This window comes from Xenopus laevis, chromosome 3S (assembly GCF_017654675.1).
Source record: "Xenopus laevis strain J_2021 chromosome 3S, Xenopus_laevis_v10.1, whole genome shotgun sequence".
Classification (NCBI taxonomy): Eukaryota; Metazoa; Chordata; class Amphibia; order Anura; family Pipidae; genus Xenopus; species Xenopus laevis.
The window spans coordinates 47,652,158-47,667,891 of record NC_054376.1 but is presented as its reverse complement, the minus strand read 5'-3'; the positions used below and the strand labels follow the sequence as shown (position 1 = coordinate 47,667,891).

Sequence of the window (15,734 nt, the reverse complement as noted above, 5' to 3'; positions counted from 1 at the left end):
TAAAATACATTACAGAATCCCTTTAAATAGGAGCATACCCTTATCAGATGGGCAACTCCTGCCCTAAAAAAAGAGGACTAGACTCGCAAAAAGATGTGGGTGATATATTATGGATTCATGAATTAGACACTTTTCTCAATTTTATTTCTGTTTTAATTGTTGATTACATTTTTTAAAACCAATGAGTTTTAATCAATTCTCACCATCTAAGAGTTAAAGACATTTATTCGACTGAACAGGTATATCCACAAAATAATCATTCATTGTCAATAAAGGGAGATAAAAATATACACCTTTGTTATAATAAGTGCATATAACTTTTCTTGCGTCTTCACTTTTTTTTTTAATAGTTTTTTAATTATTTGCTGTCTTGCTCTTTTATTTATTTATTACATTGATCTGTGAAGCTACTTCAAACTGATGTTTAGTTGCTAGGATAAATTGGACCCTAGTAACCAGATAACTGCTGGAATTCAAATAATTCAAAAACCACAAATAATAAGAAATGAAGACTAATTGCAAGTCAGAATATCACATTCTACATCATACTAAAAGTTAATCCAAAAATGAACTACCCCTTTAACCCCCGGGAAAAAAAACATTGCCTTTATAATGAAACAGTGCAAAGCACAATAAATGCAGTGCAATATTTTTTTCTCAAACAGAACTACTAACTGGATCAATAAGTCATAATTGATTTATTAGTACAGGTATGAGATCTGTTATTTAGAAACCTGTTATCCAGAAAACCAGTATCCAGAAAGCTCTGAATTACAGAAAGGCTGTCTCCCATAGGCTCCATTTTATCTAAAGAATCCAAATATTAAAAATAATTTCCTTTTTTTCTGTAATAATAAAACATTAGTGTGTACTTGATCCAAACTAAGATATAATTAATCCTTATTGGAGGCAAAAACAGCCTATTGGATTTATTTAATGTTTACATGATTTTCTAGTAGACTTAAAGTATTCCGAATTCAGAATGATCCGTTATCCGGAAAACCCCTGGTCCCAAGCATTAGTAGTGTGTTTATCTTGAAGGACTTCCTGCAAGATTACTAAAAAAAAAAAAACTAATGTGGGATTTTAGGTTACGAAAAGCAAATAACATATTTCTGTACATTCTACAATATTTAAAGAGGAAAGATATCCTTTTACCACTCATATTGTAGAGTTTTTTTTTTATCTGAATCGAACCAGTTATATCAATGACCATGTTTGATAAGTCACAGATCCCCCCACAGCCCCATTATAGCACAGGTGTACAACATAATATACACAATAGAATACCATACCTTTTGAGCTTCCCATATTTGCTTGGGCAGTGGCTTAGATACATTCAGCATATTCTCCTCCATCATAGCAGTAGGATAAGAGAAAACTGAAAGAGCTACAAAAAAAAAAAACAAATTTCACTATATATATATATATATAGGTGCAGGATGCGGTCTCTTCCCATGTTCATACATCAGAAGTGAATGTACTTCCGGGGCTTCTATGGCTGGCATTTATTAGCTTGACTCACACAATACACACAGTTGTGCAAAAATTGGGGTACAGAAGGATAAATGAATGGGGGTGTTTTCTTTGTGAACGTAATGGAGACATTACAATGGGTACCTGCTGTGCAGTATCTTTCTTTTATTGAATTCTGTTATTATTGGCATTAGATATATGATTGTTTTTAGCAGTCCACATGCCTCATGCAAAGATTATCATTTACATAGGAACTAAGAATTGATAATTATATTTAGCTAGGGATGTACCAAATCCAGGATTCAGTTCGGTATTTGGCCTTTTTCATCAGGATTCGGATTCAGCCGTATCCTCGTGCCTGGCTGAACCGGATCCTTAAAATCATTTGACTTTTTGTCACAAAACAAGGAAATAAAAAAATGTTTGCCCTGCGTGGCTCTTTCTCCCTCCCCCGCCCTCAATTAATATGCAAAAAAAACTTGGATTCAGTTCGGTATTCAACGAAATCTTTCAGAAAGGATTCGGGAGTTTGGCTGAATCCAAAATAGTGGATTTGGTGCATTCGTATATTTAGCCACATGCACCAGGGCTTATATTTTTAAAGTGAACATACGTGCAAATAATACTGGCTTTATGCAGTCTTTAATAGCTTCATCGGCTTTAATCAACAATTGCTGCTTTATATTCTAATTTTAGTAAAAGTAGAACTGCCTTTAATATGTGAATATGATATTCCCCTGTGTAACAGATCAGCCTTGTTCAAGCATGCAGGGCACTGTAAGATGATAAGGTCATAACACAAAGAACTTATATGCAAACTGTACCTTCTCCAAAGTTGTCGATTTCACCATCTTGTAAACTTGCTGAAACGAGAAAAATTAAAAATAAAGACAATGCACCTATTTAGCACATTCGTTTTAACTTCATTTTGAAGGAGGATACATGAACATTGTGCAGCCCTTATTGTTCTGGAAGACCAGTTAAAGGGGTTGTTTGTCTTTCAAAATAGAAAGCAACTGAAAAAAAAAATCTTTATTTCTGGGGAACTACAGTATCTGAAAAGAACTGAACTGTAAAAAGAAATGTAAGGTGAACAACCCCTTTTATGGTAACTAATCATTTTTGTAATGGGTTACAAGAAAGGGGCAAATTTTCTATGTTAACAAATGCCCAGTGATGTCCCTGTAAATTCATTATAAGTATATTATAAAGTATTATTTTCTGAGCAGCTTTTTTTTTTTTTTTTTTTTCAACTGGTCTTCTTAATGTTTTTTTTTATTCTGTATAGTATTTGTAATTATTTACCTTCCTTTTTTCTGTCTCTTCCTAACATTCCAATGGGGGGGTGGGGTCACTTAACCCAGCAGCCAAAAAAACTCAGAGCAATTTGAGGCTACAATGTCACTGTTATCTTCACTAATTTTTTATCTTTATACTCAGTGCCCCTCCTATTCACCTTCCAGTCTGTCATTCACACTGCTGCATGGTTGCTAGGGTAAGTTGATCAGTGTGTTGCTGCCTAAACTACATGTCTCAACATGGGTTGTAAATTAATAAATGGAGAAATATTACATTACAGAAGTGAGTAAATGTTTTCTGTAAGGTCAAACCCGTAAGTAAACTATATTATGATTGATATACCATCCTTTGTAATACACTGATTAAGGGGACACAGACAAGTGAGGATTCTGGAAAGTTCCTAGAATGTTGGCAAAACAATGTATGGCTGTAGAATTATGCAGTAATGGTCCCAAAAGGTTGGCTTAAAATAACAATAGCTGTACAAAATGCAAGTTAAGCCAGATATGAGCAAAAAGATGAATCACAAACAGGTTAAACAAGACTGTACAGCTCATGCATTATTCAGTGCCAACACTAGAGGGGGCAAGTGCCAAAAACATTCCATATGAAATTGAATCTGGTTTGTCTCAAGCAACAGGACAGGAACCTTAGCGGAAACATCATTACTACATTACTTAACATATTTTTATGTATGTATAGTATATGCTTATATAGTGAAACGTCAATTTTACATCCCCTGAGTTTACATTAACCTTCATTTTAAACCATTTATTTGTGGTCCCCCTACATATTATGCATAGCGCACTTCCCTGATTTCAAATTTTCTCCAATTTTACACCTGAAAAACTTTTGGGTTTTTTGGGTTCTACTGTATATCATTTAGTTGATTTCTTTTTTGGGAAACTGATCACAGAAGTGCATCCTAGAGGGACAAAAACAAGGAAGTATCTACTGTGAGAGCAGCTTGTAGCCTTATTGCTCCTTATGTTGAATTACATCAATGACCACCTTCCATTGGGTACAACATTTTACCTCAGCAGGCAATCTTTCATAACAGTCTCTGTTCCTGTTATGTGAAATACATCATATATATATATATATATATATATATATATATATATATATATATATATATATATATATATATATATATTTGTTGTCACCTTGGAGGTCAATAACCTGAGTAAGAGCACCTAGACTTATGACTTTATACGATTATGGAATGCTGAGGTGATGTATTATATTCCAAGAGCTATATACCCTTTGATTCCTTAGTTCCCTGTGAGGATACATTAGTAAACTGTACATAAGAAATAAATGACAGCATGGATGTTTAATCTCAGCAGTAGTACACATTATGCTATCACTTAACTTGTGTGCCTGTCTCAGTGTGTGCAACAGCTTAGCTGAGAGCTCCCCAACCATGCTTCTACTTGTCATGGCTACCTGTAATACAATGTCTGCCAGCTAGACTATGCCGTGGATATACAGGGAATTTACACACATATTTCACACCTGCACAGGCATTGAGCAAGCTCCAACTTCTGTGTATAGATGCAAATATACTCTTACTGACACACACAGATATCCAATGCCATAGAGACTTTCTCTCTCTGGAAAGATCAAGCGCATACATTCTATAAAGCTGATTACGTTTCTGTAGTATGGTATGCTTTGTATCCTCATTATTAAAACAGTGTGCTTTTCTTGCCGGGAGACATCAACACTCTAAAATAACAAAAAATACTGCACCCCAAAAACCCAACTGGAAAACTAAATACACACCTGACTAGTAAAGCATGTGCTAATCTGATTCAATAGGATTTTTTGCATAGCACATACAAAAGTTAAGAATCTGATCAAGCTTACGGTTTCGTTGTGGGGGTTTTGGGGCCCTCAGCATAGCTTGGGTTCCTCCCAAAAAAGGATCCTGCATTTTGGTACTTGAGGCACTGGTGTGAAGGGCTGAATCAGAATTTGTTCTGAGAAAGAAATAAATAAATAGGATATTGAGATAAATAATGCAATCTGTTTAAGAGGTTAACATACTGGAATGGACCCCAATGGAAAGCCATTTTCTATATTTAAGACATTTCTACTATATAGCGATTTCTAACCAAAAACATTTCTGCCTTGGGATTCAAACTGTTACTATAATTGTCTGATCGTATTCTTTCATTTCTGTTCAAAACAGAAGCAGAAACACTGAATAGCTATTGTTTTGTATGGCTACCGCATTCCATCCCTTTCCACCAAAAGAATAAAAAGTCATTATAAAGGAAATAATAAAACACACGCAAATACAAACTGTTTCATGTCTTAGGGGCAGATGTATGAAGGGTCGAATATCGAGGGTTAATTAACCCTCGATATTCGACTAGGAACTAAAATCCTTCGACTTCGAATATCGAAGGATTTAGCGCAAATCCTACGATCGAACGATTGAAGGATTATTCCTTCGATCAAACGATTAAATCCTTTGAATCGAACGATTCGAAGGATTTTAATCCAACGATCGAAGGAATATCCTTCGATCAAAAAAACTTAGGCAAGCCTATGGGGACCTTCCCCATAGGCTAACATTGACTTCGGTAGCTTTTAGCTGCCAAAGTAGGGGGTCGAAGTTTTTTTTAAAGAGGCAGTACTTCGACTATCGAATGGTCGAATAGTCGGACGATTTTTACTTCGAATCGTTCGATTCGTAGTCGTAGTCGAAGGTCGAAGTAGCCCATTCGATGGTCGAAGTAGCCCAAAAAACACTTCGAAATTCGAAGTTTTTTTAATTCGAATCCTTCACTCGAGCTTCATGAATCGGCCCCTTAGTGTTAAATGAAAAATACATAACAATAAAAGATTGGCTGAAACATGGGGAGCTGCTGCCATCAAGAAGTTTCTTCAGTGATGTATCTGGTGGAGATTGTATGCTTTTCTCTGAATTACATGACACTCTTTATTTCTTTATATCTAGCCATCTAGTCATCCTTGACAAAAACAGTATTAAATGGAGCAACACTTTAACTGGTTAAAGTATCAAAAAGCCTCCATTTGCATTAACATAAGATATTCCTATCCAGGGCATAGCTAAAATAATTCCTTTGGAGCAAAAATACTGAATTTACCACAGAGCCTGTTTTTTAATTACAAAGCAAATATATTTGATTTGACAGCAAATGCATAATCATTACAAGTAAATTACATTTTGTTAAGGCTTTTCGATGAATGAAAATTATTGAAGCTTTATCCTCTTCATAAATGAAGAAGCAGGTATTCAGCATCATTCTTCTAGTGTTCAGAACAAACCGAAGCGAACAGACTACTCTGAAGCATTAGTTATATATATTAACTAGCACACAAGGATAGCTAGCAGAATGTGGTATGACAATGAATACAAGGATGCCCTAAAGAAACTGGAATGCTTGGAGTTTTATCAATTTTATGCAGAGTGTCAACTACATTCAAAACTTTATGTTGAACATTGCACTAGATGGAACAGAACACACAGAATGATACATACTAAATGGCATTTGAGCCTGCATATGGTTAAGGTGAGTGTGCTGGATTGAAAAGCAAGTTTTCTTTGAGATAATGTAAGGATAATTTTTTATATATACATATATCAAAAGAATATTTGGCTTTTACACTACAAAAAACATGGCGACTTTATGGGCTAGAAAACAAAGATATTCCATCTGAGCAATAGATAGAAATAATTCACCTGTTAAGAGCAGATAAAAGTCTAAATCCAGGCCGTTTCTCTTCGTTCCAAGGAACCTGCTGCCTTCAGAGACAGAAGTAAAGAAGGGAAAAGGGGAGAGGGGACATGTTTGACATCAGTTGTAATCCCATTAAAAAGACTGAACATCTGCACATTGTGTCGATCTCAGGAAGTTAAGAGTTCTGGCAAGGAAAAGTACCAGAAGGAAGAGTTTATAAAGAAGGTGAAATGGGAATCATCTGAAAGAGTGTGGCACATATGACCAATGAAGCTAAATCCACGTGCTTGATTTGAAGGCGAATGGTTTTAAGAGGAAGTCAAAGAGGAGAATGTTATTGAAGGGTCTTCCAATGCAATGAACTGCATTGCAAGCTTCTGTGCTGAAAGGAGAGTGTTAGCAAGTCTGATATTCATATTAGTAACAGTAAAGGCCAGCAATTAAAGAAAAGGATGTATATTCAACATTGCTTTTCTTGTCCAATTTGCCCCTTCTGAAGCCAGCCATTGTACAACTATCATACAGAAGCCAGCCATTGTATTACTACCATACTGCATGTCAAAAGGACTCATTTTGCTTCTGAGCTGCATAACAACTTCAATAAAAATCAGTGAAGAGTTCCAGTGGCCCAAAGCCTCTATAACACTCAACATATGCTTAAAGAAATTTAACAAATGTACTACACAAGGTAACAACACCATTCATGCCTTTTTCTTACTTTTCCTGAATGTTTCAAAAAGAACACAGTGGCTCCTTACTTTTCACTGTATCACTGTGCTCTCTTACTAAAGACAGTGGAAACAAAATACATTTCATGACAAGTAGCTTTTGCCAGAAAGAGTGTAGGAAGCATGCAATACTACTTTAGGAACTGTTAACTTGATTGAAGTGACAGATTTATTATTATTTGCATGAAGCATTTTGAGCTCATATTTAAATGTTCTGCACAAGAAAATCCAACAGTCCATTTCAGAATAGAAAAGATCAGTTTAATTGTAAGCTAAAATATGGGCCTATCTTTGTACTAATGCAAAACTACAAGCACTTTTCTCTGCTGTTGATTTATTTTCTCTGTTAAGTTCTTTGGCAAAGACACAGTTGCCAGTGGGAACAAGTGACACTAGGCATCCAGAGCGTGGGACACAGAGCTATTTGTCCAGACCAGCTGCACTACTGACCTCTCTCACTGGAAATTATTTTATTGCCAGGGACACTGGTTTTTACCATCCAGAGCCAGGTCATAGCAGGGATCTTCTGGCTTCACTCAAATTTTAACTCTATGTAGGACCAATTTCCACAAAGAGTGGTAATAAGCATAGTTAAATTGGTGCTTTGCATAATATATACAAAGCAGAGGGCTTACTGTAAAATAATATTTTATTGTATTCCTCCGTGTGACTAGTCAGGCTTATGGCACATATCTACCTAAAAACAAATGAGGGTTTGGAAGGACAAGTACCAAAATGCCACTGATTCTCATAGTATAATGGGAAGTGTTCAGTGGCCATATTCAGAAAGGTTTTCTTCACTGATCTAATATCTGATCAGAACTGACTATATATACGTATATACACACACACAACTTGGTTCATGTTTAAAAAGATTTTGAAACCAAAACACCAAGGGGCCCTTAATCGTGTCAATGAAGGTACCAGGCAGCAGCAGAAACTGGTATATGCGGAACATAAAAATGGATATAAAATAAGAGGCATTAATACTTCAGGAATGTGACATGAGGGGATTCCAGTAAGACAAAGAAAAAGGCAGAAGGTCGAAGTGTTCTGCAGAACTTGTTCTTGTGAAGTGGTGAGTAGCCACTGGAAGCTGGGGATGGCTTGGAGGGGTAATAGGAGTGTGCCTAAGGGAAGCACATGAACTGGCGGAAGATAGTGAAAACAATAGTCTTAAGAACTGGAATATGGTGCAAACATGGGCAAAACTATATGAGTGAAAATGACTAAAGAACAACCAGAAAGTGCTAAAAAATCTGTAAATGAGTAGTGGGGAGGAAAAAACAACAGATGAAGAGAAAAGAAGTAGGAAGGATGGAGAGGCATATTATGCAGGAAATCTTACAGGCATAAGGAGTGTGGGGATTCCTGTTTATGTTTTGGTTATTTGATTAAATAGAATCTCCCAAAACAACATGCGAGCGTTGGGGACTGCCACAAGGAAACATTTGGATAGCATATATTACATTGAGAAGAAGTAAGAACACTTTTCTTCAAAGGCGTAATTGGATTTTGAAGTAAGGACTCAAACTCAATTTATTGACCTCATGAATTGCTTTTTTACTTACTGTCTTTAAAAGCATTATTGCTCATGCACAGGTATAAACCATCACATCCCAATGCACATAAGTTCTTATTACTCAACAAGCCCCTATCTCTATATTGCTTCTGCCTGCGTTTCAACATTTACTTGTTGCTCTCACACATTACAGAATTCCTCAGTGTGGCAATTCCTGTTCGGTTTTCTTAATGTAGATATGCAGAAAAGAAATTGCCTTGCACTATAAAGCTATTTTGCTTCTAAGATTGTTGGAACCCATGCAGTGTTTTACCTAATAGAGGGGAAGTACCTTCCTGTTATAAAGAAATTCAAGTGTAATGTCGCATGTTAAAGGGATTCTGTCATGATTTTTATAGTATAGTTTATATTCCTAAATTACACTGCTTACACAAATAATCCACTCTACCATGTAAAATTTCATTCCTGAACCAGCAAGTGTATTTTTTTAGTTGTAATATTGGTGTGTAGGCAGCCATCTCAGGTCATTTTGCCTGATCATGTGCTTTCAGAAAGAGCAAGAAATTCAGGATGGAGCTGCTTCCTGACAGGTTATTATTTCTGCTACTCAATGTAACTGAAGGATTTACAGTAGGACATTGATTTTTACTATTGAATGCCATTCTTAGACCTACCAAGGAGCTGTTATCGGGTTACCTTTCCACTGTTCTGCTGCTGGGGGGGGGGTGATATCACTCCAACTTGCAGTACAGCAGTAAAGAGTGACTGAAGTTTATCAGAGCACAAGTCACATGACTGGGGGCACCTGGGAAACTGACAATATGTCTAGCCCCATGTCAGATTTGAAATTAAATATAAAAAAAATCTGCCCTTTTAAAAAACGGATTTCAGTGCAGTCTGCTGGAGCAGCACTATTAACTGATTTTGAAAAAAACATGTTTTCCCATTACAGTATCCCTTTAAGATCTGATATATTTTTTTTAAGACTGCAGGTCTGATCTAGCAGCCATGACATCAGGTTTTGGGGGGCCACTGTAAAGACCTGATAGGCTGTAGGTAAAGTGGAAGCATTTTAGTAATAAATGTATTCTGCATGACTTCCCTTTAGCTTTAAAGAATAAAGAAAGCTCTTCCAACTTCTTTCTTTGCAACATTTCAGGCTGCGCGCAGTGCTCCAGATTAGCCCCTACTGACCCTATTTTTCCCTCAAGTCAACATCAAGCTGCCAAATTGAAGCCACAGCCACCTCTGCACTATACATCACTGCACACAGAAACACTTTCCAAGTGTACTGACAGGCTTTGATTTACTAGGAATAAAACTAGAACCCTGGCCAAAGTCAATGAAATTAGGACTCAATGTCTACACAGATGTCTAAATCCACGAAGCTACATGTTCAGCACCTGGAAACAAAGGACAATAGGCGCTCTAAGTGCACAGCAGGTTATACTGAATATGCCCCTGATTTCTTTAATATTATTTGCTCAGAGGCAAAAGAAAAATTATGTTAGGCATTAGAAAACGATTAAAATCTGTAAGAATGCGAGAACAGCTGTTAGTGAAAGAAATGATAATCAAAGTGATTTGGATCCACTGCATGTTTGCAAACCTGAACATATAAACATACATAAACGTGAAAATATGGACTTACTTTCATATCCGTTATAATGTAAACATTTGCCATTGCATGTAGGCAGTGTTTATATAGGTGTTAAAACCTAAACCTTTGCATCCATATACATGCAGATTATATATACCCACACATGCATTTTGTAGAAATATGCAATTTCCCTACTTACAAATAGGAGTGATCACATATTTGAAAATAAAGATGTCAATGCATTATAAAAACTTTTAGAGAATAAAGGCATCTTGCTCATTTACCAAAACTGGGCAAATTTGAACTTTACTAGTTAATCTATAGCAACCAATAAGTAATTTGCTACTGTATTTTCATCCAAATGTGACTGGGCAAATTTGCACCATGCCAATTGTTGTTGCTAAAGGAACCCCACATAAGGTGGACACACTTGAGGAAGTCAAATAAATGCCTAGATCACCAGCTGGATTTATTTATATTTTATTATAAACTACAACCCCCTGTATCCTTAATCTTATTTATTTGCTAAGGCTGACTAAGCCACTAACAACAGTGAATATTATTGCAGAAGATAAAATGAAAGGTCAGTGTACTTACCTTCTCCAGTTATTATCAGGTGGGGGAGAGAGATAAACAGATCCATACGGAGAACTGTCACAGTGATTTTGAGTTAAGGAAAAGCGGACACTTAGCTATACACTAGGCATGCACCATCACAGTGTTAATTCTATGGGAATCACAGCCTAGCACAGGGGCACAGAGAGTAAGTAAAGGGCTCCTTTAAAGTGAGCAGAAATGCCACTACAAACCAGTGGTGCTGCAGAGCTGGAATACCTCATTGTCAATAATACTACAGCATAACCATTTAAACACATGACAGCCCCAGTGCTCCTGTTCTGCCCGTGGCTCTACCAATTTAGGTTTTGAATAGAGCATGTAACACGTTTGTTTTTGGCACTAATTTGGCACTAATTTGTGTTTGACAGCTGAATAACTTCTTTATTGTTATTAAAAGTTAAAACAGTATGTCTAGATAATCTGCAGTGAAACGGGTAATTTAAGTACCCATTATGAAAAGAAGCACAATTAACTTTAATTCTGCTAATCATATCAAATGTAACTTGTATTTACAACTTAAGTTTTCTAAAAAGAACAGAGCCAACTGAAATGAACACAAGTTATTAGAATGTGCAATAAATGGGTATATACTGTAAATTAAACATATAGATTACATACAAAAATATTAACCAATAAGTGACACAAGACGTAACCTGCACCTAACTAAAAACTACCAACAAGACTCGAAACAGTTCACATGGTCAGTTCATATGTTTATGCTAGAGGTGCACTCCCCTACCCCCAGACAAACGGGCAGATTAGGCAAAATGTGAGATAAGGGGATTTGTATTACTCACCGATAAATCCTTTTCTCGGAGTCCTGTCAAGGCAGCACAGGGACAGATGGGTTAATGCACACTTCCCTTCAGGAGGCAGGATGGCTTTAAAGAAGTGAATTAGTGATGGTCTGCCCCTCAGATCCTCCTCTTCCCTGCATTAGCCCCTCCCCTATTAGTTCCGTTTAGCATAGCTGTAGACCAGTATAAATGATAGAGAATTTTGTGTTTATGTTTTGTTGGTGGGGCTCCCTGTGCTGCCTTGACAGGACTCCGAGAAAAGGATTTATCGGTGAGTAATACAAATCCCCTTTTCTCCGGGAGTCCTTTGGCAGCACAGGGACAGATGGGTTAGTCCCAAAGCATAGAAGAAGGGTGGGCAGTGAATATAGAGAAAAAAGAAACAGACAGGAGTACCAAACAGAAGTTAGACTCGAAGTTGCTCTAACATGGCAGTGACTGGCAGGTCAATAACATTTTTAAGAAATAACTGTCTGAAGAACTTTGCGACCGAATGCCGCGTCTGAAGATGAAAAAACATTGAACTTGTAAAACTTTGTGAATGTGTGGAGTGACGACCAAGTGGCCGCCTTGCAAAGCTGTTCTGCTGATGCCTCGTTAGATAAGGCCCAGGACGTGCTCAGTGCTCGTGTGGAATGGGCTGTGACCCTGAAAGGAACAGGTTGTCCCCGAATCTGGTATGCCTTGGTGATAGCAAGTTTGATCCACCTGGCGATGGTGTGTTTGGATGCTTTTGCACCTTTGCGAGAGGATCCATATAGAACAAAAAGTGCATCGGTCTTCCGAAACTCTGTAGTTCTGTGAATGTAGAACTTCAGCGCCCGCGCCACATCCAGGGTGTGAATCCTGCGTTCAGTCTCCGTCTGAGGTTTCGGGCAGAGGGAGGGCAACACTATCTCCTGGTTTATGTGAAAAGCAGAGTTGACTTTCGGTAGAAACGTTGGTACAGTACGTAGAACTACCTTGTCTTGGTGGAAAATACAAAAAGGTGGTTTATGACTCAATGCCCCCAATTCGGATACCCGGCGGGCTGAGGCAATAGCAACCAAAAAGACAACCTTCAATGTCAATAGTTGTAGGCTGGTAGTGGCCAGTGGTTCGAATGGCTTCGTTTGTAGTACTTTGAGTATGAGGTTGAGGTCCCACGGCGGCGTGGGTTGTCGGAAAGGTGGATTTATGTGGGATGCCGCCTGTAAAAAGGTCTTAACTTCTTGCTGAAAAGCCAAAGGGGTTTGAAAAAACAGCGATAGGGCTGAGACCTGGACTTTGAGAGAATTGACTCCCAACCCTTTATCCAGTCCTGCTTGTAGAAATTCGAGTAGAATAGGTAACCTGCAGGTGGAGTGAGACAACGATTGATTTTGGCACCAAGTCATAAACGTTCGCCAAATACGGTAGTAAGAGGATGCCGTTGTCGGCTTGCGAGCTTGCAAAAGAGTTTTTGTCACTCTGTCCGAAAATCCCTTACGCCTCCAGATGGTGCTCTCAAGAGCCATGCCGTTAGTGATAGGTGTTTTAGGTTGGGATGCCTGTACTGGTCCTGGAGAAGCAGGTCTTCCCTTAGAGGTAGATGCCATGGTGGTGCGATCGACAGATTTAGAAGATCCGAGAACCAGGCTCTTCTGGGCCAATATGGTGTGATCACAATGGCTGTGGTGTTGAACAGACTCAGTCGACGTAGAATCGGATGAATCATGGGAATTGGTGGAAAAATGTAAACCATGTCGAACGTCCATGGTGTTACCATTGCATCTAACGCGACTGCCTGATGGTCCCGGTACCTGGAGCAGTATCTGGGGAGCTGATGATTGAAGCTTGACGCCATTAAATCTATTTGTGGGTTTCCCCAGCATGCAGTGATCTGGCGAAAAACTTCCGGATGGAGGGACCATTCCCCCGGATCCAAAAAATGGCGACTGAGGAGATCTGCCTCCCAGTTGAGTTGTCCGGGTATGTAAACTGCAGACAGGATGCAAGCATGGTTTTCTGCCCATTGCAGTACCCGCTGAGCTTCCTGCCACGCTGCCACACTTCGCGTGCCCCCTTGATGATTGACATAGGCAACTGCTGTGGCATTGTCGGATTGTATTTTGATTGGTCGGTGCTTGAGCAGGTGAGTCCAGTGTGATAGAGACAGGTAGATTGCCCTGATTTCGAGGACATTGATGTGCAGTTTCTTTTCTGGAGGTGACCATTTGCCTTGGACTTTGAGGTGACCGTAAACACCACCCCAACCAATGAGGCTGGCGTCTGTGGTAACGAGGGACCAGTGTTTGATCGAGCAAATCCTCCCTGTCTTGAGGTTTCGTGTTTGGAGCCACCACTTCAGGGATTGCCTGGTAGATTGCGACAGGTTGATTCGGGCCTCGAGATTGTGATGAAGCTTGTCCCACTTTTGCAGGAATTCTAGTTGGAGGTAGCGCATGTGAAATCGGGCATATGGTATGAGCTCTATGGAGGCCGTCATAAGCCCTAGAAGGTGCATGGTTCCTCTTGCTGACAGTTGTCTGTGAGTTATAGCATAATTCGCGGCTGCCTTCAGCTTCCTTATTTTTTGATCTGTGAGGGACACTGTGTGTGTTCTGGAGTCGAATTGTGCTCCTAGGAAAATGATCGTTTGAGAAGGACTTAACACGCTCTTTGTGTGGTTGATGATCCAGCCGTGATCTCGTAAAATTTGGAGGCACCTTTGAGTGTTGTAGGTGGCTGTTTCGAAGGATGGTGATCTTAGAAGAAGATCGTCGAGGTAAGGTAGAATGTACAGGTGTTGCAGTCTCACATGTGCTACTAGAGCTGCCATGACTTTCGTAAATACTCTTGGCGCTGTGGCGAGTCCGAAAGGTAGCGCTTGGAATTGGTAGTGGCCACCGAGGATTGTGAAACGCAGAAATTTTTGGTAATCTCTGTGGATGGGGATGTGCAGGTATGCATCGGTGAGATCTATGGATGTGAAAAAGTCTCCTTTTTCCACATTGTTGATCACAGACCTGAGGGATTCCATTTTGAATGTTGGTATGTAAAGATAACAGTTCAGAGCTTTCAGGTCTAATACCGGTCTTACTTTTCCGTCTTTTTTGGGGACTAGGAAAAGGTTTGAATAAAACCCGTGTCTCCTTTCTTGCAGTGGTACCGGTAAGATGGCTTTTGTGGCCAGCATGTCCCCTAAGACCTTTTGCAGTGTCACCCGTGCTGCCGCTGAAATTGGCGGTCTGGAACGCATAAACCGGTGAGGGGGTGATGCTGTGAATTGCATTTTGTATCCCTCTGAAATTACTTTGTGTACCCACTTGTCTGGAGTGGTACGAATCCACACTCCTTTGAACAGAGAAAGGCGTCCCCCTACCGCAGTTTCCCTGTCCGTAGGAGAGTAATCTTCATTGATCTTGCGGTTTGTCTGGCGCTCCTTTGAAGGAACGCTTTTGGTAGGACCAATTCGGTCTCTTGTTGGTCCGAAATCCCTTGGAGGTGCTTGGGTAGCTGTTTTGATATGTGTTCTGATATGAGTTTTGATTTTGGGAACGCTGAGGCATTCTGCGGCCAAAGGAAGATGTCCGAAAGGACCGTTTTTGTGGTGGAAAGGGTGATTTGCCCTTCCTGTCTTGTGGGAGGAAGTTACTCTTACCTCCTGTGATTTTGGAAATGAGTGAATCTAACTCGGGTCCAAATAATGAAGTTCCCTTAAATGGTAGGGCAACCAAGTTTTTCTTGGATGCTGGGTCTGCATTCCATGTTTTCATCCATAAGGATCGTCTAGCTGCTATGGATAGAGCTGATGATCTAGCTAATAATTGAAGAATGTCCATGGAAGAATCGCAGAGAAAATGTACAGCATTGGTAACTTTTGATAAATGGGAGTGCATGTCAAAATCAGGATTGTCCGTTGCAGTTAACGCTTCCTCTAACCAGAGTACTAGAGTGCGTGTGACACAGGCTGAAGCTACTGTGGGTTTAAAGGCTGATGTCGTACATGAGAAGATG

General features: G+C 39.1%; 1 protein-coding gene across 4 annotated transcripts in view; it reads right to left on the bottom strand.

Annotated features, from left to right (window-relative positions):
* crtc3.S (CREB regulated transcription coactivator 3 S homeolog) overlaps positions 1-15,734 on the bottom strand; it is a 75,095-nt gene that overhangs the window by 12,253 nt on the left and 47,108 nt on the right. For 3 of the 4 annotated variants that reach the window (XR_001935067.2, XM_018255373.2, XM_041588271.1), the window contains exons 4-8: positions 10,939-11,000; positions 6,494-6,556; positions 4,648-4,760; positions 2,301-2,339; positions 1,296-1,390 (exon numbers count right to left, since the gene is read on the bottom strand). Coding sequence is in view for 3 of the 4 variants with exons in the window: in XM_018255373.2 (XP_018110862.1) it covers positions 1,296-1,390; positions 2,301-2,339; positions 4,648-4,760; positions 6,494-6,556; positions 10,939-11,000 (372 nt within the window). In the remaining variant the exon portion in view is untranslated. The remainder of the gene's footprint in view (positions 1-1,295; positions 1,391-2,300; positions 2,340-4,647; positions 4,761-6,493; positions 6,557-10,938; positions 11,001-15,734) is intronic. The other variant, XM_018255374.2, reaches the window with a different exon arrangement.